The sequence below is a fragment of the Propithecus coquereli genome, unplaced genomic scaffold (assembly GCF_000956105.1).
Source record: "Propithecus coquereli isolate 6110/MARCELLA unplaced genomic scaffold, Pcoq_1.0 Scaffold45, whole genome shotgun sequence".
NCBI classification, from domain to species: domain Eukaryota; kingdom Metazoa; phylum Chordata; class Mammalia; order Primates; family Indriidae; genus Propithecus; species Propithecus coquereli.
The window spans coordinates 7,735,664-7,760,281 of record NW_012150285.1 but is presented as its reverse complement, the minus strand read 5'-3'; the positions used below and the strand labels follow the sequence as shown (position 1 = coordinate 7,760,281).

Sequence of the window (24,618 nt, the reverse complement as noted above, 5' to 3'; positions counted from 1 at the left end):
TGACCTTATTTTTTCTAAGTGAATCATCAATTAACCCAATGCTATTTATGAAATGCTTCTATCATTTTCCCACTGATTTAAAATGCCATCTTAATCATATACTAAATTTTCATATAAAGGGAGATCTGTTTTGAGATACTCAAATCTCTTTTAATAGCTGTAGGTTTAGAGTCAGTGATGGGGCTGGGATTTGAATCCTGGACTGCTAAATCCAAATCCTGTGTGTTTCAAATCAAGTGCGAAAAGTCAGAAATATAGTGATTCAATTTTAGTTTTATTGCAATTTTAAAATAAACTTAAAGCTTACCAAAATCTGTATTACTTCCTCAGGCCTTTTATCCTCAACTGGTATCCCGTTCACTTCCCTGAGTTCATCACCAACATGAATAAGACCTGAGAAATGTAAGATTCGGTAAATTAGCAGTGCTACCCCCTAAAGAAAATGTAATTTGCAATTGTTTCCATGATGAAAGCATTGTTAGGTTCCCTTAACACATTTAAGGACTGGAAAGGAGACCTGCACGCTTCTTGGGTTTCAGACCCTGTGCCTCTTTAGCAATGATCAGAGACCACAACGTAACGCTGGCAAAGAAATCACAGCAGCATCTTGGTCTTTTGTCTAGAAATGCATGTTACTGATATTTCGTAATTTTTATTTATCTTAAAGGTTGCATACTCTCAGTAGACGTTTCAAATCAGAAACACTGAAATAAGTCTTTTTGTTTTTTAAGAGAGGCGGGGTTTGGCTTTGTTGCCCAGGCTGGTCTTGAACTCCCGGGCTCAAGTGATCCTCCGACCTCAGCCTCCCAAAGTGCTGGCATTACAGGCGTGAGCCATCGTACCTGGCGGGAAACAAGTCTCATACAACTGTGGACGCCTGTGTATGCTAAGACCACAGAGTGAGATTTATCTATCATTTGTTTAAGTAGGTTCTCACATTTCAACACAGAGAGAAGTATCTTATTACTTGCTTCACTGTATTATATCAAAAGGATTTTATCCTCTTAATTACATACAGGAAATGCTGCTCACAAAGCACAACGTGACTCGCGTGTATTCAGTTCACATTCACACTCTCACCGCTTCTGTCTGCAGCCCCTCCTCTCATGATTCTGGCCACAACAATCGCCCCGGTCTGCTCGTCCTTCTTGATGGTGGCACCCTTTTAAGGAAAAACAAAAAGTATCTGTGGGTAAATGTGGGTAATGGGTGTTAGGAAGGGGGAGGAGGAAATAAGGACATTCATCTGAAAAAAGAGAAAACTACTACAAAAAAATTAAGGAAATGAGGCAGGAGGAGTAGACATGCCATTTGTCTTACTAAGATTCATTACGAGGTACAGAAAATTCTATCTATGTACCATTTAAGGCAGTGGTCCCCAACCTTTTGGCACCAGGGACCAGTTTCATGGAAGACAATTTTTCCGGGGGGGGGGGAAGGGGGCGTGTCAGGCAGTGATGCTAGGGATGGGGAGCAGCTGTAAATACACATGACACTTCACTCGCTCGCCTGCCGCTCACCTCCTCCTGTGCAGCCCAGTTCCTCCTAAGTTTCATGGAAGACAATTTTTACATGGGCGGGGGGTGGGGGTATGTGGGGGACTTGGGGGTGTGCAACTGCGGTGGTGATGTGCAGCCTTGTTCCTAACCAGCCATGGCTGGGGCGGGGGGACTGCAGATATAAGGGTTTCAGCACAATTTAAAGATTTTTGAAATCTTAAACCTCTTCGAAAGTGTGGAAAATAAAAACATCTTCTTTCTATTAAAAGAACACCTTGCATTTGAATGCTGTTTTTATCCTTTTGAAGCACTTCCTCATTTTATTTTATCCTTATAATACCCCATCAAGAAGGTGGAATAGTGATAGTTATGTGAATAGACAAAAGATTATATAATAAGTTAGAAAATGAAAACCTAGGTCATTTGACTTTTAGTTCAGAGATCCTTCTATTACACTAAGCTATCACAGGAAAGAAATTTGGCAATAATTATAAAGAAAAAGAAAAAAATAAACCCAGAAATCAGTTATATTTGTTTTCTAAGGCTAAGGTAAATGAATGGAAGAAAGATCTGTTACTCCACAGTTTTAATGAACTAGGAGTGTACCTAGTACAAATGGAACTAATATTCTGGCATAAGATTAGAAAACCATCTCAAAAAGAATCCCAAAATTCTTTACTTTATTCAGAAGCAAATTAACTGCTGCTTTGTAGGAACAACAGGTGTAAGTGGTTACTTTGAAATTGTTTTCGTGACTTTCCTTCCAAGAAATTGGCATTGGTTTAGCAAAGCCATCCAACGTTGCATAATACTGCTAAAAAAGTATACCTTACATGGTGGCTGAATTCATTCCAAAGAAGAAGTGGAATTTTTCTTAAGTTTTTCACATTAATATCCTTAAACAGTAGAAATGTAAACAAAGTAGGAATCCATTTGTAATAAGTATACTTTATATATATGACAACTATCAGATATATACCTAGTAGTAGTACAAATCAAGTAATTAAGTGATAGGATGATTTTGTGGCATTTTTCATTACCTAGGCATGCACTCAAGGCCAAAGACTTGAAAAAGTATCTTTCCATGGTCATAAACCTTAGACTCATCAATTACTGGTAGTTTATGCTTTTATTTCAACAACTAACTTGTGTCCAAAATGTCTAGAAATGTAATATTCTTAATACAACTAGTTAGTTTGATTAGATTGACTTTCACACTCTTTAAAAATGTGTTTTAAATTTTCCCACCAAAGTATGCCTAGTGGCAGAAGAGTTTAGTGATCTAAGTCTACATATCCATATTTTATGGATGAGAAAGTGAATCTCAAATGGTTATAATTTGTCTTAAGATCAAACAACTAGTATGTAGTAAAGTCAGGACTTGTCTAAACAATTTGACCAGAGACACTATTCTTAATTACCATTCAATACTGCTCACACTATATCCTTCCATAACCTTTTGTTCATAAGTTCATTGTTTCCGTGAGTTCATTCTCCTTGTGGTAGCTTGTCTCTAAGAGGGAGATCACCAATTCCTTCCTTCCTCGTATATGCATACCATAGTCCCACATCAAGTGGTGAAAATGATTTTGAGGCTTCTAAGGCTGCAAGAAGACTTGCAGCTGGCACCGGGACTTCTTGAAACACTTGGCTCTATGGGAATCCTGTTGCCATGTAAGAAATCATGACTACTACCACGCTGTGAGGAAGCCCAAGTTAGCCAAGTAGAGATGCCACTTGGAGAAAGACGCTTGACCAGCCCTCAACTTTCCGCTCCCAGCCCAGGAGTCAGTCACGTGAATGGAGCCCTCAGCTGACTCCAACCTGGGCCACCATCTGACTGTACATATGAGGGACTCCAAGTGAGACCCTTCTCAGCTGAGCCCACCAACTCCCAGAACTGTGAGAGACAATAACACTTTAGCCACAACACAGGGGGGTGGTTTGTAACACAGAACTAGGTAAATGGAACAATCTCTCTCTCTTAATGTGAACTGTATTGTTTGTCAGCACAGAACCACCCTTTTTGTTGTGCTTAATGCTAATCCCTTTGACTTATTCTGTGATTCAATGAAGTCAACAAATGTTTATTGAGAACTTACTATGTGCCAGGCACTGATCTAAGGGCTTGTAATAAATTGGTAAAAAAAGTGAAAATTTCTGCCCCCTAATAGAGCTTTCATTCTAACAGGGGAGACAGACAATAAGCAAGAGGTGGAATAATTCGATCTATTACACGCATGTTAGAAGGTGGTAAACACTGTGCAGGTGGGAGGGGGTAGGGCAGGGAGAGAAAGACCAGGATGCCAGAGCAGGTGGAGGAGAGACAGTGTGAAGACACAGGTCTCACTGGGAAGATGACATCTGAGTACAGACATTGGAAGGAGGTGAAGAAGTCAGCCTCAGGGAAAGAACAGCAGACACAGCCAGTGCCAAGGTGCTAAGGGGGCTGTGAACGAAACTTTCGAGGAAGAGCAGAGTAGCCAGTGTGGCTGGAGCACAGCAGGAGAGGAGGAGCAGGAGATGAGCTCGGACAGCAGCAGGGAGCCTGCTTATGTGGTGTGCTGGGCTTTATTCTGAATGAAGGGAGAAAATGCAGGGTTGTGAACGATCTAGAAGGATCTCTCTACCTACTGCGTTAAGAATGAAGGATGGCGAGGCCTAAAGCAATGAAATAAACAGGAGGTAATTACAGGCTGAGCCTCCTTATCAGAAATGTTTGGCCCAGAAGTGTTTCAGGGTTTGGATTTTTTTGGATTTTGGAATGTCTTCATTCTTTTGAATAGCCCAGTGAGCATTTCCTTTGAGTGTCATGTCGGCACTCAAAAAATTTCAGATTTTGGAACATTTCAGATTTTGAATTTTCAGATTCGGGGTGCTCAATCTGTACAATAATCCAGGGGAAAGCAGAAGTCATAAAAAAGGGTCTGGATATGTTATTGGTGGAGCCAAAAGGATTTCCCAAAGGACTGGCTATGGGACACAAAATAAAAAGAGGAACCAAAGCTTGATTCTACGGTTTTGGCCGAGCAACTGGAAGGATGGAATTGCCATCAACTGAAAGGGAGAGAGACGAGGGTGGAACAGATGTGAGGACAAAGATTAGCAGTTTATTTTCGGATTTGTGAAAACTGAGATGTCTATTAGACATCCAAATGGAGATAACAAGTAGACAGATGGATACACAAATTTAAAGATCAGAAGAAAGGTCTGGAAGAGAAATACCCCTGGGAGTCCCTGGCATAGAGACGCTTTTTAAAGGCATGGGCAGGATGAAATCACTTCTGGAATGTGTGGAGAAAGAAAAGCACTCCAACACATAAGGGTTCTGCTATAAATACAGATATCTATTCTGATAGAACATGCTTGCTAACTGCTGCTTCCACTCTCTTTGGAGGATAAACTACAGACCTGAGGAACAATCTCTCACTTTCTATACGATACTATATGATACACTTGACTCAGTCTTCACTTTGAACCCTTCGTTCCTGAAGACTTCTATTTCCATCTTGCTTTCCAAAATCCTATTAACACAATTGCTTGATCTATTCCCAATGTAATGTATTTGCATGAAAATAAGATCGAATCTCAACAACACAGAGTGCATTATAGATGATACCACACCAAAGTCCGCAGTCCTATGAAACAGTCTGCAAATGCAAAATGAATTGAATGTGAATCTATTATTTTAAAACTTACATATTTTCTTACATAATTATTTTGAATTTACTCTGTGATTTTTGACAAAAAAAATCATAGAGAATTTCAGGTTAGACTGAGAAGTTAAAATTCTTAGATTTTTGTTAATTGTTATTTTTGTAAAATAGTTTATAAAAAGGAGACTGCTGAGACTGAGTTATCATGATCTCCTTAAATAAAAATTTTCTCTCCTATAAACTGACAATATTGTAAGATTTAAGAAGGTGGCACAGTTGCTTTCAGGTGGAGCCTTTGAAATAAGTATTTTTGACGTGTGATCTACCAAACACTTCCATTGAGAACATCTGAGATACTTTTAAAAATTGAGATTCCCAGACGCCACCAAAAACCTACTGAAATAGATCCTTGGGGGTACAGCCCAGAAATCTGCATTTGAAGTCAGCACGTATGGTCAGGCTTCTAATACCAAAATTTGAGAACCACCGTTCCTAAAAAAGCAAGAGGACAACCCACGCAAGAAACATGGAAATTTTAGGATCAAAATTCACTCACCAACTAATAGAATTTCATTTTCTTAGGCTTGTCTGAAATTTAATTTTCTTGATAAAACAAATGTAAATTGCTCCAAATTCACAGGGAAAGAGGATAGATATCTCTGCTTCCTGAATTCTGATTGCTGTTTTTCTCCCTTTCTCATTCCTCCCCTCAAACTATCACCCTTTTTCCTTTCCAAAGCCAAATATCTACCAGATCGGTGTTCACTGCCTATTCTCCCAGGTACCATTCTCTCCTTGAGCGGACATAATCCAGCTTCTACCTTAACCAATCTATGTAACATTTATATAATGCCTGCATAATGCTTCAGAACTTTTAAAGCGCTCCAAATACATTCAATCTCAGCTGACATTCAAAATGCTGCCAAAGAGGTACATCTCCCAATTTTCGGAATAGGGCTGAGATGATGAGTGCCTGGCTGTTGTAGGATATGGACCAAAGAAATGACCCAACTGCCACTCAGGTCATCCAATGCAAGCTCGGTATTTATGTCACCATGTTAGAAGGTCTAACAAACAAACTACGCTCTTAAATAACACCAATCACCTACCCCTTTGTTGCCAAATCTCCTTGAGAATCGTCCACCAAGCATTTCCTGACCGTCCGCTTGCTTGGCTTCCCTCGCCGGCGCCTGTTTCTGATTCCCCCTACTTGGACTCTTTCTCCCAAAGATGCCTCTGACGCATATCCTTCTGTGTTTTTTGTTTTGCTTTGGCAGTCTAGGGGCTTCCCCATGACCTCCCCAAACTGACAAATGTTACTTGACAAATGTTCAATGACAAGTTTGTTGAAAGGATTTTCTATTTTTCAAACTTTAAATTCATTCACCCAATAATCTTACTTTACCTTTATAGTAACTGTGAATAGAATACATTAATTACATATTTGAACGAGAAAAAGTTCAAGACAAGTAATTCTATTCACTTAATTTCATGCTCCGATGTGTTTAAAATCAAATTTAAAATCTTAATACTTTTTTTAAGGAATACCCAAGAAATAATTTTGGAAATTTCTTCATCCTCGTTAGAGGTTCTCTTTTTCTATATGAAGTTTTATTTTTTAAATAGAGCTACTTGAACATAAAACATGCCATCACATTAAACAAATTTAAGATCCATGCCTCCTAAATAATATTTTCAAAATGTTTATCAAAGAAATTAAACTTTTACTTCATTAGGATTTCTCAAAAGTTTTAGTTAGACTTGCTGTAGATGAGTTTAAATTTAAAAAGCAATTGGGTGAAGTATATAAAATAGCCTAAAGTTGAGTTATCATAGCCAAAAGCAATTTTTTTTAGTTGTACCACTTAACCTCAAATCAACCATACTTGGTACATGTTACACTTTCTTTATAAATGTCAGCAGATCACATTTTTAGAATTATTCCTCCTCATAACTAGTAGAATGCCTATCATTTTATTTGGCTTCATTTTCATTTTTCTAACTCATATTCTTCAGACAAGAATGTTCCATTTATTTTAAAGTTTGAGAACACAGAGGAAATATATTCACGGTACACGCCCATCAAATTGGGCTTTATCATGACATCTACTCATATCTGAGCAAAACGTAGACTGAAAACTCACCAATGGTTCTCTATTTTTTACCAGACGAATTATTTTTACTGAGTCTTCCTCGTCATCGATATCTTCAGGCATAGGAGGCAATACGGGGTCATAGTTCTTCTGAGCCACAGTATCATGTACAGAGAGCAAAGCCTATAAAATTGAAATGTTGGTAAAAATATATATATATATATATATATATATATACATATATATACATATACAAAAATATCAAATACAAAATTCCAAACACATCAAACTATAAAGAAAATCAAAATAGTGTTTTGGTTTTGACGTAGCAATGGTAATAAGGCAACTACCTGAAAAGGTGCCTCTTACATATGGAGTGGGAAGCAGAACCTGTTGAACAGTGGACAGTGGCTCTACTTGGCTGCCATCTCTGTCCCCAATGCCATTAATGTGTGACAAGAATCAGCACAAAATTTCCTCTAACCTGTACATTCTCTGGTTTATCCTTACGAGGGTGGCAGTTGGGGGCAAGAGTGAGGGGTGTTACTTTTGGAGAAAGGGGGAACATGAGGCTACAGACACACTGTCAATGAGCTGATAGGAGTCTGAGAATACTCTGTATTTTTCTTTCCTATTACTTTTTCTCCTATTAGCAGAGATAACAGAAATGATCAATATGATTGATTCTTTTATTGTTTTCTCACTTTAATTTTTGTGTAATAGGTGACTAATATGTGTATAAAAGGATAAAAGTTTTTTTATGGAGTATGGTACTCCAACATATGACTATTTCACAGTTTCTTTACCCATTATACCTTTGAGGGACATTTAGGTAGTTTTCAGTTCTTGGCTATTATAAAAATTGCTGCCATAAATGATTTATATCTTTTGATGCGTACATAGACACCATCCTAGTTCGGTATATTTAAGAGTGGAATGCCTGGGTCACACGTTAGAGTAAGCATATTCGACATCAGACAGAGACAGTTTTCCAGTTATTCTCTTACCAACAGCATGCAAGTTCTAGCTGCACCACAAGCTCCCCAACATTTTACGTTATTCATTTAAATTTGGCCATTTCTGAGTATGCAGTGGTATCTTCTGTGGTTGAAAGTTTCATGAAGATTTGTTTTTTTTATAACTAATGGGACTGAAACTCTTTTATGTTTACTTGTCATGTATATCTATTTTTTTGTGAGATGCCTCTTCAAAATCCTTGCACATTTTTCCATTGCATCTGTCTTTTTCTTACTGATTTGTAAAACTTCCTTATAATATACCAGATCCAAGCCTTTGTCAGTTATATACGCTACAAGTATATTCTCCCGTTTGGCAGCTTGCCCCTTCACTTCCTTAATGGTGTTTTGTAATCAATAAAGGATCCTACCTGCAATGAGCTCAATTAAAGTTTTTTCCTTTATGGTTGGCGCTTTTTGTATTCAGTAACAGTTTCAAAGGGAAAGAATAAACAGTATCAAGATGAGAAAACATCTGAAGATATAATGTCTGAAAAATTTTGAAGAACTGATGGGAGACTGAAGATTCAGGAAGCCCAATATATCCTTTAGAAAGCAGGAAAGAAACTTACACTTAGATAAATCACAGTGAAACTGCAAAATGGCAAAGGCAAAGAGATCTTAGAAATATCCAGAGAGAAAAAGACAGATCATCAGAAAGGAAAAAAAAAAAAAATTGATGGACAGCTGACTGATCAGTAGCAATAATGGAAACGAGAAGATACTTAAAATATCTGAAAGTGCTTAGAAAAAATAAAAGCCAGTCCAGAATTGTGTATCCAGCGAAAGTATTTTTCAAGAATAATGATGAGGGCCAAGATAAAGTTTTAAAAGATCCACCTGACAAAACTAAAAAAAACCACCAAAAACAAAAAACAAAAAAACAAAAGATAGTGAAACAGTAGTTTTTCAAGACAGCGGACATCAGGCAACAAAGGATGATGACCACTGAGAGATGGGAAACAAACAATGTGAGCCCTGTGACCGCCCCAGCTTACAGCCTAGAGTTTCCAGGCTGGGATGGGAGAGAAGAAACCCAGGCAAAAGCCAGTGGTCTCTGTGGGTTTAGAAAAACAACACTGAGAATCTGGGAGGTCAAGTGGCTAAAATTCTCAGGGAAGACTATGAAGAGAGGAGACAGCGGCAGACAGACTCTGGAGATCTGTAGTAGGCTCCCTCTGAGTTCTGAGCGAAGAGCTTCGCCATGGCACACATATGAAAAAACTACCAGAAAGGATCAGAGTAGTGATTCTTAACTGAGAGCAATCTTACTCCTATGGAGCCATTCGGCAATGTCTGGATACATTTTTTGGTTGTCACATTTAGATGATGCCACTGCTGTCTAGTGCACAGAGGCCAGGGATGCTCCTAAACATCTGACAGCATACAGGGACAGTCCCCTTTCCCCAAAAAACAATCATCCAGCCAAAAATGTCAATAGTTCCAAAACTGAGAAACACTGTAGTACAAGGAAGATTCCTGAAGCTCGCACAGAATAGAAATAGTTCCTGTTCTCACCAGTGAGAGGGGAAAACCTCATAATCCATGGGCATTGAGGAGAGTTACAGTACTGTCTCAGTAGTGGGAAAAATAAGCCCAAGAGTAAACACTATTATGGTCTCAACTAACAACACTTAATAATAAGCCTTTGAAGGATCAAATGTTTCCAAGCAAATTAACTGTGTAATAAAACAAAGGTCAAGAATGTTATCTATAAAGGCCGGGCATGGTGGCGCATGCCTGTAGTCCCAGCTACTCGGGAGGCTGAGGTAGAAGGATCACTTGAGCCCAGGAGTTTGAGGTTGCTGTGAGCTGGGCTGATGCCATGGCACTCTAGCCCAGGCAACAGAGCAAGACTCTGTCTCCAAAAAAAAAAAAAAAAGAATGTTATCTATAAAAACGCAAAAATACCCAGCATCAAACAACGTAAAACTCACAATGACTGGCGGTCAATCAAAAATTACCAGGCATGCAGAAAATACTACTCATAACGAAGGAAAAAAAATAAAACAACAGCCCCAAACCCTAAAATTACACAGCCAACAGACCAGATAAAACCAAATCCTAAAATTACACAGATACATGGTAGATAAGGAAATTAAAAGTTATTATTAAAACTATATTCCGAATGTTCGAAGAAGCTAAAGACTGAACATGAGATATGGAATATATAACAAAGCTTCAAATCAAACTTCTAGAGATGAAGAATACAATGTGTGAAAGGAAAAAGGTTCACTGAATGAGACTAACACAGACTAGACGCTGCAAAAGAAAAGTAAACATATTAACATATAAAGCAGTATAAACTATCTAAAACACAGAGAAAATATACTCAAAAACTATGAACAGAACATTAGTGAGCTGTGGGATGGCTATAAATGGCCATGTCAATATACATATAATTGGGTGTGTTAAAATACATTTGAAGAAATATGAAAAATATAGTCCAAATTTCATTTAAAAAATAAACTAACATGTTCAAGAAGCTCAATGTACCTGGGCACAAAAAACATAAATAACACCAAACTGCTTGAAACCAGTGAGAAAATCTTAAAATCATTCGAAGACTATTAAAAAAAAAACATGTTACATGTAAAAAAATAAATAAATAAAGATAAAAAATGGCAGCACACTTCTCATCAAAAACAATGCAAGTCACAAAACAATGGAGCAGCATCTTTAACATACTTGAAGAAAAATACTGTCCACCTAGAATTCTATACCCAGCAAAAATATGTTTTAAAAACGAAGAGTTAATGAAGATTTTTAAGACATGCAAAAGCTGAAGGAATTCGCCACCGGCAGACCTATACTGCAAGAAAAGTTATAGGAAGTCTTTCAGACAGGAGGAAGATGATGGTAGATGGGAATGTGGGTCTATACAGAGGAATGAAGAGCACCAGAAATGTCCACCTTTTGGGTATCCATGGCAACTATCGTGCACATAGTAAGAACAATAGAGAGAGCTAATGAAAATATTTTAAAATAATGCCATTATTATAATGGATAGGCAATATTAAGAACACCAGCTATGTATTTTGTCTCCTTAGCTTTGTACTCATTTCCACATCTGGATTTCAAAACAATTTTATAGATATCGAATTCATCATTTTTAATACCTTTGTTTTACCAACATTGTTATTTAGTAATTTTTTTTTTTATTTTGGACATCCAGAAGTTATTTTATATTCTATCATCCTATTTTAACTCAGGTGATTTTATTCTTCAATATACAGATTTTCCTTTCAAAACGCGCTACTTAAATGAAAATTGTGTTTCCATATGCCATAATCACCAATCACAACTGATGGGTTTACCTGTTGCTCAGAAGAATCTGCAGGAAATTGAACACTAGGTCTTATAACTCATCAGGCTCACAAGCTCTCACTGCCTTGGACCTCCTGGAGTCAACTCCATGTTCTAAGTATCTGTCAGGTCCACAGAATTAAGTGTCCAGCTCACAATGATGAGTAATATTGATTTATCCCTCCAGAAGGAAGCTTAACATTTTCCTTTAGCTTTTATAAAGCCTGGTTCATCCTACATACTTAGGCAATGAGTAATTTCTGTTAAGTGAATGCTTAGAAGCTAAAAAATTATAACAAATCCTCTTATTTTATTGCCTTCTTAAAAATCTACCAAATTCTGACTTCCTAAATTATAATGCCATGTTCTAGAGATGATGTCACTTCACTGTTTTATCAAAAGGGAGCCCCCAGAATGATGACTCACACAGGCTAATTTGCATTTAATGTGGCAATTTGATGCTTAGGAGTAGTTCTGATTTATTAATGACTGTCTTTGCTTCCCCTAGAAACAAAGTCTCTGTACAGAACAACATCCCTCCATCGATGCTCCTAAATGCCACCAACTGTATTGCTATTTCATCACTGCAGGAAGTATTCACACTCTACTGTATCTATTTAGGCCTTTGTCTATTCACTTTTACCTTTTCTCCCCATCTGTTCTTTCTTTTATACTTCACTGATTTTCCTGGACTGGATTTTGCAGACATTATTGACTAATAACAATTTATTTTTTATATGCTAACTGAATGATCAATTCACATTGGTTATAATCTTTCAGTCTTTGACAGTCCTTAGGTGACACTCCTGTTAAAAAATGACAAGTCATTTCCTAACTATGAAAGACTTGAGAGTAACTGTTATACAGGAAAAGTGGTGGCACTCTTCTGAAGCAAAAGATTCCTAAAGAGTAAAATGAACAAAATCACAATTTTATGCCATTATAAATTAAAGAATATGAGAGAAAAATGTGATATGATTGTACAAAATTATCTTACATATAAAGAGACCAAAAATGTTACAATGGAATAAAAATTCCAAACATTTAATAATTCACATTAAATTCCATGTACTGGGAGCCCCTGTTGCAAGCACAACACTGTGTGCTGGAGACAGAGATAAATGAGACCAGCCTGTGTGTCAGTAAGACATACCTGCATTCTTTGTTGGGTACAGAACACAGAAAACCCCTGACACCAACACAGCTAACTTATTAAATGTCCAGTTTAGTTTTTGGATGCAAGTTTTTGAGCTTTAGTTTTCCTAATCTTTAAAAGACAGTTAATGTTAGTACCTACTTAATAGAGCTTTATAATGATTAAAAAGATAATACACGAAGGCGCATGGCAAAAAGCCTGCTCCATAGTAAATACTTACTACTAATTGGTATTATTAGCTATTATAACTAGTTGTCACTTTACAAAAGGTAAAATTTAAATGAAAGTAATAAATTATCACATTATATTAAAGACAAATATCACAAATCATACATATAAATAAATTATTCCTTCTAACCTCATTTATGGATTTTTTTTTAAAAAATGTTTTGTTTAGGGGTGTGCGTAGATTTCTGTCTCTGTGGTTGTGAATAATTTTCTATCCTATAATTATGACCATGACATAACTACCAAATTTTCTTCTAATATCCTTTTATTTTTTTTAAATATTATTACAGTTCGATTTTTGAACACTTAAACCTTTAATCTACTTGGAATTCATTCTAGCAGGGATTTTTCTCATTTTTCCCCAAATGATTGACTAGCTATCCCAACACCACGTGTTAAAGTTATCCCTCAAACCGACTATCCTCCGTCCTTAGGCCCGCATCATGTTCCATCTGAATTGTTTCTACAGGCTCCCACTGGCCCTCCTCCATTCAGCACTCCATGCCCCATCCCACACCACCCTCCACCTCAAAAACCTGTTTTGGAGACGACATGTGGAGTGATGTGTCACTCGTCTCTTTAAATCCTTTGAATGGCTTCCCAGTTTGGATGAAATCAATGTTTTAATAAGCTCACAGTTAGGGTGGTCATATAATTTATCATCCCAATAGGGAAAAAGTTGGAAGTTAAAGAAAGGCTACTACTAATAATGCTGGAACTGCAGGCATACACCAGACTGTCCCAGACAAATCCTACTCCAAAGGCTTCACTCTCAGCTCCAAACTCTTGCCTTTTCCTCTCTCACAAATTGCTCTTCAGCCACACTGAGCTTATTTGGTACCTTTGCATCCTCAAACTTAAGTTCCTTCTTTATGGGACTTCCCACACTATTCCTGTGCCTAAAACACTTATTTTTCACATCCCACCCCCGGCCTATCTCCCACCCCTCTTGCCCTCTCTGGTTACCTCAAACTCAACCTGCAGGTCTCAACTTGAAGATTCTTCAACACCCCCCATCAAGTTCGAATTTAGCACATTCCAATGTGTTCCACATCATTTCCACACATTCCCTTTTTTTATCTAATATTTCCCCTATTACCTTCACTAATCACATACATTAATATCTTCTATGATCTAATGCCTGCGCACACTAGGCATTAAATAAATATCTAAGAATGAATGAATGAAGATCTGTCTCTACTGACATTTACAAATTATCAAAAAAAAGTTATAAGCCTTTTCAGAAAGAGTTGGCAGATCTATGTAACATATGTATGACCTTCCCATAGTGAGTACATATTTGTTTGTACATATATATATGTGTGTGTGTGTGTTTTTTTTGAAGTCATAGAACTTTGGAGGTACATCTCAAATTTCTTTTCAGTACTATGAATTAAATATTTAAAATGAAATTTCAATCTTTAAAAAGTAAATAATTTCCATAATCCACTAAAAATAAAAGACAATATTTAAATTAACATACAGAATTACATTTTTCATATTTTATCAGTTCAACTAACAATCCATGTACCTTGCTTCTGTTCAAAAGAAAAAAAAAACCAAATATTTTAGTTTATTCCTAGGACAAAAAGAAATTATTATAATCTGGTTATATTCTGAATATATTATATTATTATATTCTGATAAAAATGTATATTATTATATTCTGATTATATTCTGAGATAGTCTAAAATTTATTTTGGGGTTGAACTTCTTAAAGTAATTATGGAAGTGAGATTCAAAGTGATGGCAGTTAATATAAATGACTTCAAGGGAAGTAATGTTAAATGTCAGGTCAAAAGGGGAAGAAAGAAATTTTCTTCCCAAGACTAGCTAACTATGAATTGCCATTGCCAACTGCAACATCACATGTCTGGAATCTTATCTACTTTCTACACATATTTCTTGAAGATACATCCTTCATGCTGACTTCTCATCCATTCTTTAGTCATACTGCTAGATAAATGTGAAAAATAAACAAAATTATCCACTGAAAATATTTTCCACATAATAAAATTTAACTATCCAATTATTATAAAACTTTATCAAATGGACCTTCATAATACCAACTAAAATCATACCTCCCTCTTGAGCCAAATATCAATTCTCATGCAGTGTAATCTCCTTAGTATTAGCTATTCCATTTCCAACATTCACGAATACAATACCAAAATCACTTTTTTTTTGGTCTGAAACATTCTTCTTTAATTTCTAACACTCTTGAACCAAGATAATAATCTCAAAAAGGAGTTTAACAAGCTTCTCATAACTAACCTCACCCTGCTCTGGTTGACATTAACTTCTCATGGGCAGTCAAAACCAAATGAAGAAAACTTCAGAGCATTCTCTGGCTAAGAATCTCCTCCTCCTAACTTTTTCACACACTTTGTCTTTAATATCAAGCAACTTTTCTGCTCTAATCTGATCCTTGTTTTTTTAGAACTAAAATTTAATTTACTTCCTGAACCACTACAAATCAATTACCCTCACATTATTAATCCCAGTCCATTTACCCCTTAAAGTGAAACATTCATGTACTGGAATTTACATACAGAGATGAGATATTATAGTCCATGCATGCTTTTACTTTAATACTCTTTTTTTGAATATAAATTTAAGATCCAAATATAGCACGGTCCCAAAGGATATTTCTCAAAGAAGGTAAAAACCAGTTTTTGCATCTAGGTTGAAATTTTCATTCCATACTCTACATATGCTTACCATTAACCATAAGATAACTGATCGTTTTAATTACGCAATTATGTACTCCATACGTAATTCTGAGTCACAGAACAATATTGTACACACAACTGTAGTAGTGTTGAGTACAAAATGCATATATTACAGGATTTAGTACATTAATGATCTTCAAAGAACAGAAGGAAAATTTTGAAATGCCTTTGGTAGACTAATCACATTTGGAAGAAAAATAAGCGATGCACTTGGTACAGAATGGGAAAGGGAGAACTGAAGTCTGTCCAGCAATATTTTACTGGTATTTCACACTGGAAAACTGCTCCGTAAAATGGTATGAAATTTTGAAACATGAATTGGTAGAGGGACAGGAAATGGGGAGGAAGGAGGAGGAAAAGGAAGAGGGATGCTGAAATGATCCTACAGAAAAATAAGTATAGCTGTCAAATATATTAGAATACTAATAATACCAATAACTGGCCAAGTAAAATGTACCTAAACAAAATTACTAGTAGGTTCTGCATTGTGTACTCTTAACTTCATTTAAAAGGAAAATGACCTTGAAGCTACATTATATTTGCCAACTTAAATTCTGAGCTTCCCAATTGTTGACACATTATCATCAAAAGCTCACTTCTTTCTCATTAAAAGGATTTAGGCTACTAAAATATTGTCTGCTACTTGAAAACACATTTACTTGAAAATTGATGCTCGAAACGAAATTCATCTGAAGGCTCAGAAAGTGGTCCTATTTGAAGGTATTTATTACAGGAATAACATGTCCTCACCTTCACATTGGGTTTTGACAGCAGTTTCAACAGCTCTCTGATCTCGCTGTTTAATGGCTTGTTCTGAAGCTCTTCGGCCAGCTGCAAGGGAGATTACATTGACATAAAGAATATTTAGTAAGAGCACTGTGAGGTTCGGCGTGTGACCACTGAGAACCTGTCTTGCTCGAGGCTATTACTTTCCAGTGTTCAAGGAGAGGTCAGCATAAAAGAAAACAGACCATCCATCACTGCTCTTCTTCTTAGGCCCTTGGTAGTCCAGGTCCAAGCCCAGGCTCTGGGCTGAGCACAAATCAAGTAATCATATCAGCCAGCTCACCTTTTGATTTATTGCAATGAGGGCAAATCTCAGCACTTCATCTATGTGAATGGTCTTTTGCACGTAGACAAAGGGCCAGTTGTAAAAAGGACTGGATCAAGCTTTGACACTGTACCCCCCACCCACCACCCCCACAAAAACAGTGCTTCAGACTGAGGTGGTGAAACCCATGGGGTTTCCAAAATCTCACAGTAGCTGCGCTGTTTAAGGCTAGGGAAAAAAGAACTAGAATGCCCCTAACAGAGCAAATGGTCTGAAGCTTTTATTATGTTTACCTACACAGACTAAGAAGTCTGTTAAATATAAACAGAGTTACTCATAAAATGACCTATAATAGGTTGACAACTACTCTGGTACCAAAAATGCTGACTGTACTGTAATGATCAAGATTTCCCACTTGTTGGTTCTACCTAAACAAAGTGTTGCAACTTTGAACTTTCCTCATGTTCTCGATTAAGAAATACTCCTATCAAAATTTCAATTCCATTTTAGGCTATAGGAAGAATAATATAAGCTTCATAAAAAGAAAAGCAAGATTCAAACAAGAAAAAAGGCTACAATTATGAAATATGCAGTATATGATTCAAAATATATAAATGCACTTTTATTTTAAAACCCTTCTTAAAATGTTGTATGAAATTTCCATTTGCCCCTATTTCTACTAAGCTAAAAATAATTGTTCTTATCTCTGCAAAAGGACTTTTCTCTACAAGAAGGGAGTAATGTAAATTATATTCATTAATTACATTTCAAAAATTGCTTTTACTTTTTCAAGGTAACATTTCTACAGAATTTTTAACTTACAAAAAGACACAAAAAGTTCTTAGCGCTCTTTAGTCATTAACACATAACAATATATTTTAACGCTTAAGTACACTGCTCTGACAAATTATAAAATACTGTGGTTTATCATATTTAGATAGTAGTCTCTAATTTTTTATAAAGCAGTATTATTGTAATAAGATTGGGCCTCAATTACATTGGTTTTAAACAAATGTTTCCCAAAACCCTGAACGGTAAATGCTTTAAAACTGATTTTTTAGGCTTTCTCGGGAGGCAACTGCAGCTTACTTGCAGAACTGTATCTACAGCTTTACTCACCTTGATTTCAAAGTGTTGGTTCTATATTATAGACGAGTAAGCTTCCTCATTAAGTATATCTATTAAAACATCCTTATAATCTTTGTAGATAAAAATAGAAGGGAAAATGTTTGGGGACTAAACACATATAATTTGGATATTTATTACATATGCTTTATTTCCTAAGTTAGAATATAAAATATATCAAAGAAAACCAACTTCTGAAGATGGTCAATTTTTTTTTTAACTATATCATGGCCCCAAAATTTTACTACATTGAATTACTGCTTATTTTATCAAAATAAAGGAAAAAAATTAAAAAGCAATGAATAAGCTACGGGATATCACTAAAACCAGCCTTCACAACTAAACATATTTCTCGTCTAGCTTAGTGTCCTTTATAGTTTATCCAGGTGTGCTCTCAATTCATCCGAGTCTGAAAGTTAACAGTAAGAACCAGCAAGTTAGTTCCCCTTCCCCCAAGTTTAAAATAAAATTATAGCTACAGGAAATTAAATACTCCATCAATGCCAACTGCTTCTAAAATTTATTTTTTGGTTATGAAGGTAATTTGGAAAGGTCTAATATCCATAAATCATGACTATGCTTTATAATCAATTTTAAAAACAATCCTGTCTTTTTATGTATTTCATATGGCTTAGCCCTATACTAGTATCTGTCATTTTTTAGTACTGTCAGCAGTATAGCTATCTCATTTGTCTTTATTTCTCCAAAGCATTCCTCTTGTCTTGTGACTTTCTTGGAACACTAAGAGCTGACAGCTTCTCTCTCACCATAGAGTTTAAAGCCTAAAATTTCTATTACGTAGTTACCAAGGCAGAACAAGAGGGTAGCTACACGCAAAATTTGTAGAACAGGAAAGTGAATGAAAATCAACATAACATCAGCATAAGCTCAGTGATGACAGGACTTTTGGAAACATCTGCAACTCCTTCTGGTTTTCACTCATAGGATCACACGCATCTGTCTGCACTGGGATGAGTTCTGCCCTGGCCAGGGCTGCAGCAGACACGTCCCAGCGAGCTCAGAAAGGCACACTTACGTCACTGGCCAAGGCTGCCGCGCCATGGAGAATGGGCACAGGGCTTTGCTTCTCATAGTAGTGTAGTTTTTCATGAATCTGGAAGAAATCAAATGAATACAAGTTCACCTGCTAGTAAACAAGCTCGGATATTTAAACATTTTTATAATTGAAAAGAGAATCTGAATCCCTTGCACATTCTAAAGTTATTGTTTATATAAACCTACAGATGACACGTATGTGTGCCTCATTCATCTATTACTACGGTCCAATGTTTACACCATGGAGTCAAATGGAAAAAACAAATCTTCATCAAACAGAACCCACATAAAAACTAGCCTTTGTTTTTCCCCTGAATAAACATGTTAGTTTTCTAAAGTCTATAATATCTAAAATCTATTGCTTCAATACTTCAAGTATCAACTGTAGCTTGTATTCCTGCTAAAAGCACCAACTGTGACTAAAGCAAAACAGTAAACTAATAGCCGTATTCCGACAGGTTGGTATGTCATAGCCATTAAAAACAAAGAAGCTGGCACTGGATGTACCTGGGTGCCAAGTTCAGGATCACTTTACCAAGCAGTGTTCCTTTTACTTATTTTTTTCAAATTGCCAACTTTTTCCCCCAAATTCAAATTTCTCAGAAACAAAAGGATTTCTCATAACTAGAGACATTTCTTGTAACTATTTAGCTTAAATAAGATCAATTTTCATATTATAAAGCATTTATATTAACACATAAAAAATAATTTAGTCCTTCATTTTCCATCATCATGACCAGAGAAAGACAAAGGAACGAATCTACTTTAACGCTACATAAGACAAAATGAGTTCCTTAAAGAAATCTAGTATTCTAAAGTTAAGAAACGAAAGATGCTTAGACAAATGCATAACTGTTGGCACTGAAGTTTAATCTATTTCAGCTTACACAGGTGTCCTTAACGTTTTATACTTAAACTCACTTTAGCCTCTTCTTTCTTACAGCTGAAGAAAACTGTCTCCCAGTAGATATGAAAAACAGTTGCACCTAACAATTTCCGGTTTTTAATAGGTATCAAGTAATACACTCTTTAATTATACTCAGAGCTAACTAAACTACCTTGTAAAAGTCTGGAAGATAGATTTTATTTTGATTAGTCAGATGCTATTGCTAAGAGAGGATTCTATTACCTTTTTGACAACCTGGTACATAATGCAAAGCATCAGAGAAAGGATTTTGACACTTAGGATGTTACCAGAACTATCAGGGCAATGTTTTTACTCAGTATGTTGGAACCTTTGAACATTTATCACATCAGGATAATAAACAAATTTGAAAGACTACAAGCTATAAAAAGAGTAAGATTTGATTTGAGAAACTATGAAAGTATAATTTAAACAAAAAAACAATCCTTCTAAGAGCCAAATTCATTTTGTTCAAATAATTATCAAGAATTAGGTCCCCTCATAGATCACTGAACTTACCCTACCATAAAACGCATCTAACTTCATTGCAAGTACTTGTTTGACTGTCTGCTTCTCTGGTATAATAAATAAACAGGCGTATACCTATCAAGCACTTACCAGGTGCCTATATCACCTACCTAATAGTTGCAGTAATACTAGTAATGTGGTCTTTAATGAATTTAATATTTTAATTCCTTAATCCTCACAAGAATATGAAGAAGTGATAGCACGATCATCTCATTTTACAGATAAATAGATACACGTGGGTTTAAACAACTTGCTACGTTCCTACTAGTAAGAGGCAGAGCTGGGACTGCAGAGCTCAAGCCATCTGGCTCAGTGCTGAAGCACTTAATCACACACTTTTCCTCTCAGACTAAATCTCACCTGCATTTTTCACTGGTTCTTCGCTGCTGAATGAATAGGGCACTGGAAGATGACAAACGGTAGCGCTTGTTTTCAATGACTAGAGGATCACTGGTGGTTCCCCCTCCCAAGCTCTCCCCCAATACTGTCTTTCTGATGGCTTTCAATTTTCCCAGATTAATTTGCATTAATACTATAATTATAACCTAAAGTTATGTGCCCCAAATAAACATGTTATTTCGCCACTTAATTTGCTTTTTCTGAGCGTCATTTACAGTCAGTCAGTTTGGTCCCAGCATCTTCTCTAGCCCCTCACCCACCTGATAGATCAGCAGACTGCCAGCCCACCCACCCTGGACTTTGTACTGTATCAAGATTCTTTTTAATGTTCTCTTAGAATTTCAAAATGCTGGCAGCCCTATGTTGATAGGCGTTTTATTTCACTGCATCATTTTAAAAATTAAGTTGGTAGAAAAGTAAAAATTTACTCTAATTTTGAACTGGTCACTGTTTCTAAAAATAGTGACAGAAATTCTACTTCTTACTAGTATTTATGCTACCCAGGGAAGAAAATAAAAAACCAAAATGATTTTAAAGTTCTCATAAACAGGTAAGTCATATAGACTTCACCCCAAGGCCGTCCAATAGAACTGTCTGTGATATTGAAAATGTTTCACAGCTGCTTGTCCAATATGGTTAGCCACCACCAGCCAAGCGTGGCCTTTGAGCACTTAAACTGCAGCCAGCATATGTGAGGAACTCACTTCTAACTTTAGTTAATTTAAATTTAAATACCCACATGTGGCCAGGAGCTTTCATCTTGGAGAACATGACATAGTTTTACATTGTACACTCTATAATTTCCCTCTGTATCCCAGAAAAATTCATTCTGATATAGTTTGGCAAATTTCCCCGAGTGGGAACATTTTGGAATCCAATAGACAAACATTTAACCAAAAATGTGGCTTCATCATCAATATGCAAACTAAAATCTATTATTAAATATCAGGAACAGCCAAACCTGCAAAATCTCATTTATTTTAACTAAACATTTCCTTCTGTAGATTCAACCACGTAATAAAAGTGTATGTCATCTTTCTCCCCTGTGCAGCAGGAAGAAGAGGGAAAAGGGAAGGAATTTAGGGAAGAAAGAAGTTAGGGTTAAAGAAATCTAAAGAGAAGGAGTGACTCTGGTTAAATTAATGTCTTATGATAGAAAGATAGGCAGTCATTCACCAGCAAAATCCTAAAAGTCATGACATGCTAAAATATTAAAAATGCACTATTGTACAAAAAGGGCATTTCAAGATCTATATACATTACCCTCTATTAAATAGTGTACATGTATGTGTCCATAAGGGTTTGTTTTCTATACAGCATTTCTATATGTAACCAGATCTTATAAGAAAGCTATAGTTACCTTCATTTATATACCTCCTAAAAATAAGCACTTAATTTTACTAAAGGAATGTGGTGCCAATAATCAATTTTAGTTACACATAAAGTAGAACTTTTAAAAACGAAGCTTCAATAACCAAACTATGAATAAATGAGTATCAAAGCAATCACTTAAATCGCTCAACAATGCAGAGGTATTTAAACTGAAAAACTCCATCATGGTTATCTGAATTATTTTAAGTAAATCAAAGCTGTAATCCTTTTCTTGGCTTCTGAGTATAAAAAAGTACTGAAAATAACTGCTCAGTAGTTTGAACCTCTAGCTTGTTAACAGCACGCAATGTAGAATTAGCATGTGTGTACATGCACCTAACTCACTCCTTTATTTAAAACATGGTGGGGAGGCAGCATTCTGAATATTAAAAAAGAAAATCCATAGGACAAAATCCTTTCAGAAATATTTTTCATTTCCTTCTGATAGGTAACTTTGAAATATTATCGTCTACTTTGCTAATTTCACAATGCAGGACTCATGACTTGGCGGATAAAAATCTCAAATCCCAAGCCATGGACGAACCAGTCCATGGCTACAAATTCTTAAAGACGATTTTCTTTTTTGCTTACCTGATCCCAGGAAAAGATAGACCAGCTTCTCTGTCATATTCCTAAACAGGTAGTTGGAATTATTCTCATCTTCCCATTTACTAACAAAGTGGCCCTAGAAAAGTAACTGTTTTATGCGTGTGTCATAAAGTCTAAAAACTTGGACATTTTACCGTTGCTCAAGCTACAGAGCCAAAAGTGAAAAATAAGCAAAGCCTTCCCATAGGAAACCACTGGGTGCCCCTTTGCCTTCAACTCATGCTGGGGTGTTTGAAACATCTCTACACAGATGGATAATTCTTATAAGGGACGTGGCTATAAACTCTTGTAAAATATAAGCACCAAAATCAGTTTTTAGGCTTAAGTTATAAAAAAAGCAACAAACCATCAACATTTTCATTTCGGTTGAAAATGTAGTGATTTTACTTGAAATCATTTCCCAGAACATTCTCCACGGATCAGATTCCTTTAGTTCTCAGAACAATATTCTAGAGAAAGTAGCCAGGGCATTAAACATTTCTTTGGAAAGTTTTAGCAGTTCAACAATAACAAAAAAGACAAACTTGAATTCTCCAATCCAGAAATATATAATCTGCCGCATTTTGAAACAACCCAGTATTTGTATACTCATCTTTCACTCCACCTCAAATTACAATGATCAGATGTGTCATTTAAAAAAATATCTTTTTCCATAACCATTGAAGAACTGGGAACTGTTCAATTTTTTATCAGGGTGGTTGGATGGATGTTATTACAAATGATGTCATGGAACTTGGACAGGCTTCAATATACAAGTCGCAATCAATTACATTGCACACTTGTTTGTAGTTTACATTTTAACATACACTAAAGCTGTAATTACAGCTTTAAAATAAAAATTGCTCAGTAACAAAAGATGGAATAAGCTGTCTTAAAAAGCGGCCAGTCTAGGGTCTATGGCTAGGAGAGTTCATGGGCAGCTCTCAGCCGGTTCGTGACCTCCTGGAAACTGTATACAAATTGTTTACAAGTATTTTTCTAGGGAAAGAACCCAAGGTACAGATGGGTGATTCATGCTGAAAGGCTTGGACTTTATCTAGCAAAAAAGTTAAAAAGCCATTAAAGAATAGGAGACACGTGGCCCGATTTGTGCTTCATTCTGTGTTAGTTGTGGAGGTGGGAGGGCAGGTGGTGGCTAAGTCTGCAAACAGGAAAGCAGTTGCGAGGATATTGCTCCGGTGGCAAGAAATTCCAAAAAAACTGCTCAGTGCAGGTTGCTTTTGGGTTCCTCAGGCTTTCCGTTCTTTGTAGACCCAACGCACTCGGGCCCCTCTCAGCAGCTACCACGCTGCCTCTATCCCCAAACCTGCAGTGAAATAAGATGCACCTCTCCCAGCTGCTGTTTTCCCAGCTGCCCCCAACATAAGCCTATAGGCTCATTATAGTTTAGGGCTTTCACTGCTATCCACATGGGGGAAAAGACAAGGACCAAAGCAATACATGAAGAATTTATAGTATTTTCATGGTTTTAAAAAATGAAGTATCAACATAATTTACTGAGAGCCTTGTAGTCAAATATATCCAAGTTTAAATCCCAGTTCTGCCCCTTACTTGTCATTAGGCAACTTACTTAACTTTCTAAACCTTAGTTTCCTCTTATTTAGAACAGGATAACAATAATAGCACCTACTACATGGGGTTATTGTGAGAATTAAATAAAGTCACCATTAAAAGAGCTTCATGCTAGCCCTGGAAAATAGAAAACACCCAATAAATGGTAGCTTGTGCCTTGAGTCCCCCCTACCCTTCCCTGTGTCCCTAGGAAGGGGACACATTCGTCTCCCTTTGACTACATCATGTTGCATGCATGTAAGATTCAGTCAAGACCTAAAGATAAAAATCAAAGCAGACTTGGTACCACCTGTGCTCCAGCAAAGAGTATACATTTC

General features: G+C 36.4%; 1 protein-coding gene across 1 annotated transcript in view; it reads right to left on the bottom strand.

Moving 5' to 3' along the window:
• Positions 1 to 24,618, bottom strand: part of MPP7 (membrane protein, palmitoylated 7 (MAGUK p55 subfamily member 7)) — a 153,941-nt gene that overhangs the window by 61,740 nt on the left and 67,583 nt on the right. The window contains exons 3-7 of the mRNA XM_012654848.1: positions 18,899 to 18,976; positions 16,437 to 16,517; positions 7,300 to 7,431; positions 1,081 to 1,162; positions 308 to 393 (exon numbers count right to left, since the gene is read on the bottom strand). Of these exons, the coding sequence (XP_012510302.1) occupies positions 308 to 393; positions 1,081 to 1,162; positions 7,300 to 7,431; positions 16,437 to 16,517; positions 18,899 to 18,976 (459 nt within the window). The remainder of the gene's footprint in view (positions 1 to 307; positions 394 to 1,080; positions 1,163 to 7,299; positions 7,432 to 16,436; positions 16,518 to 18,898; positions 18,977 to 24,618) is intronic.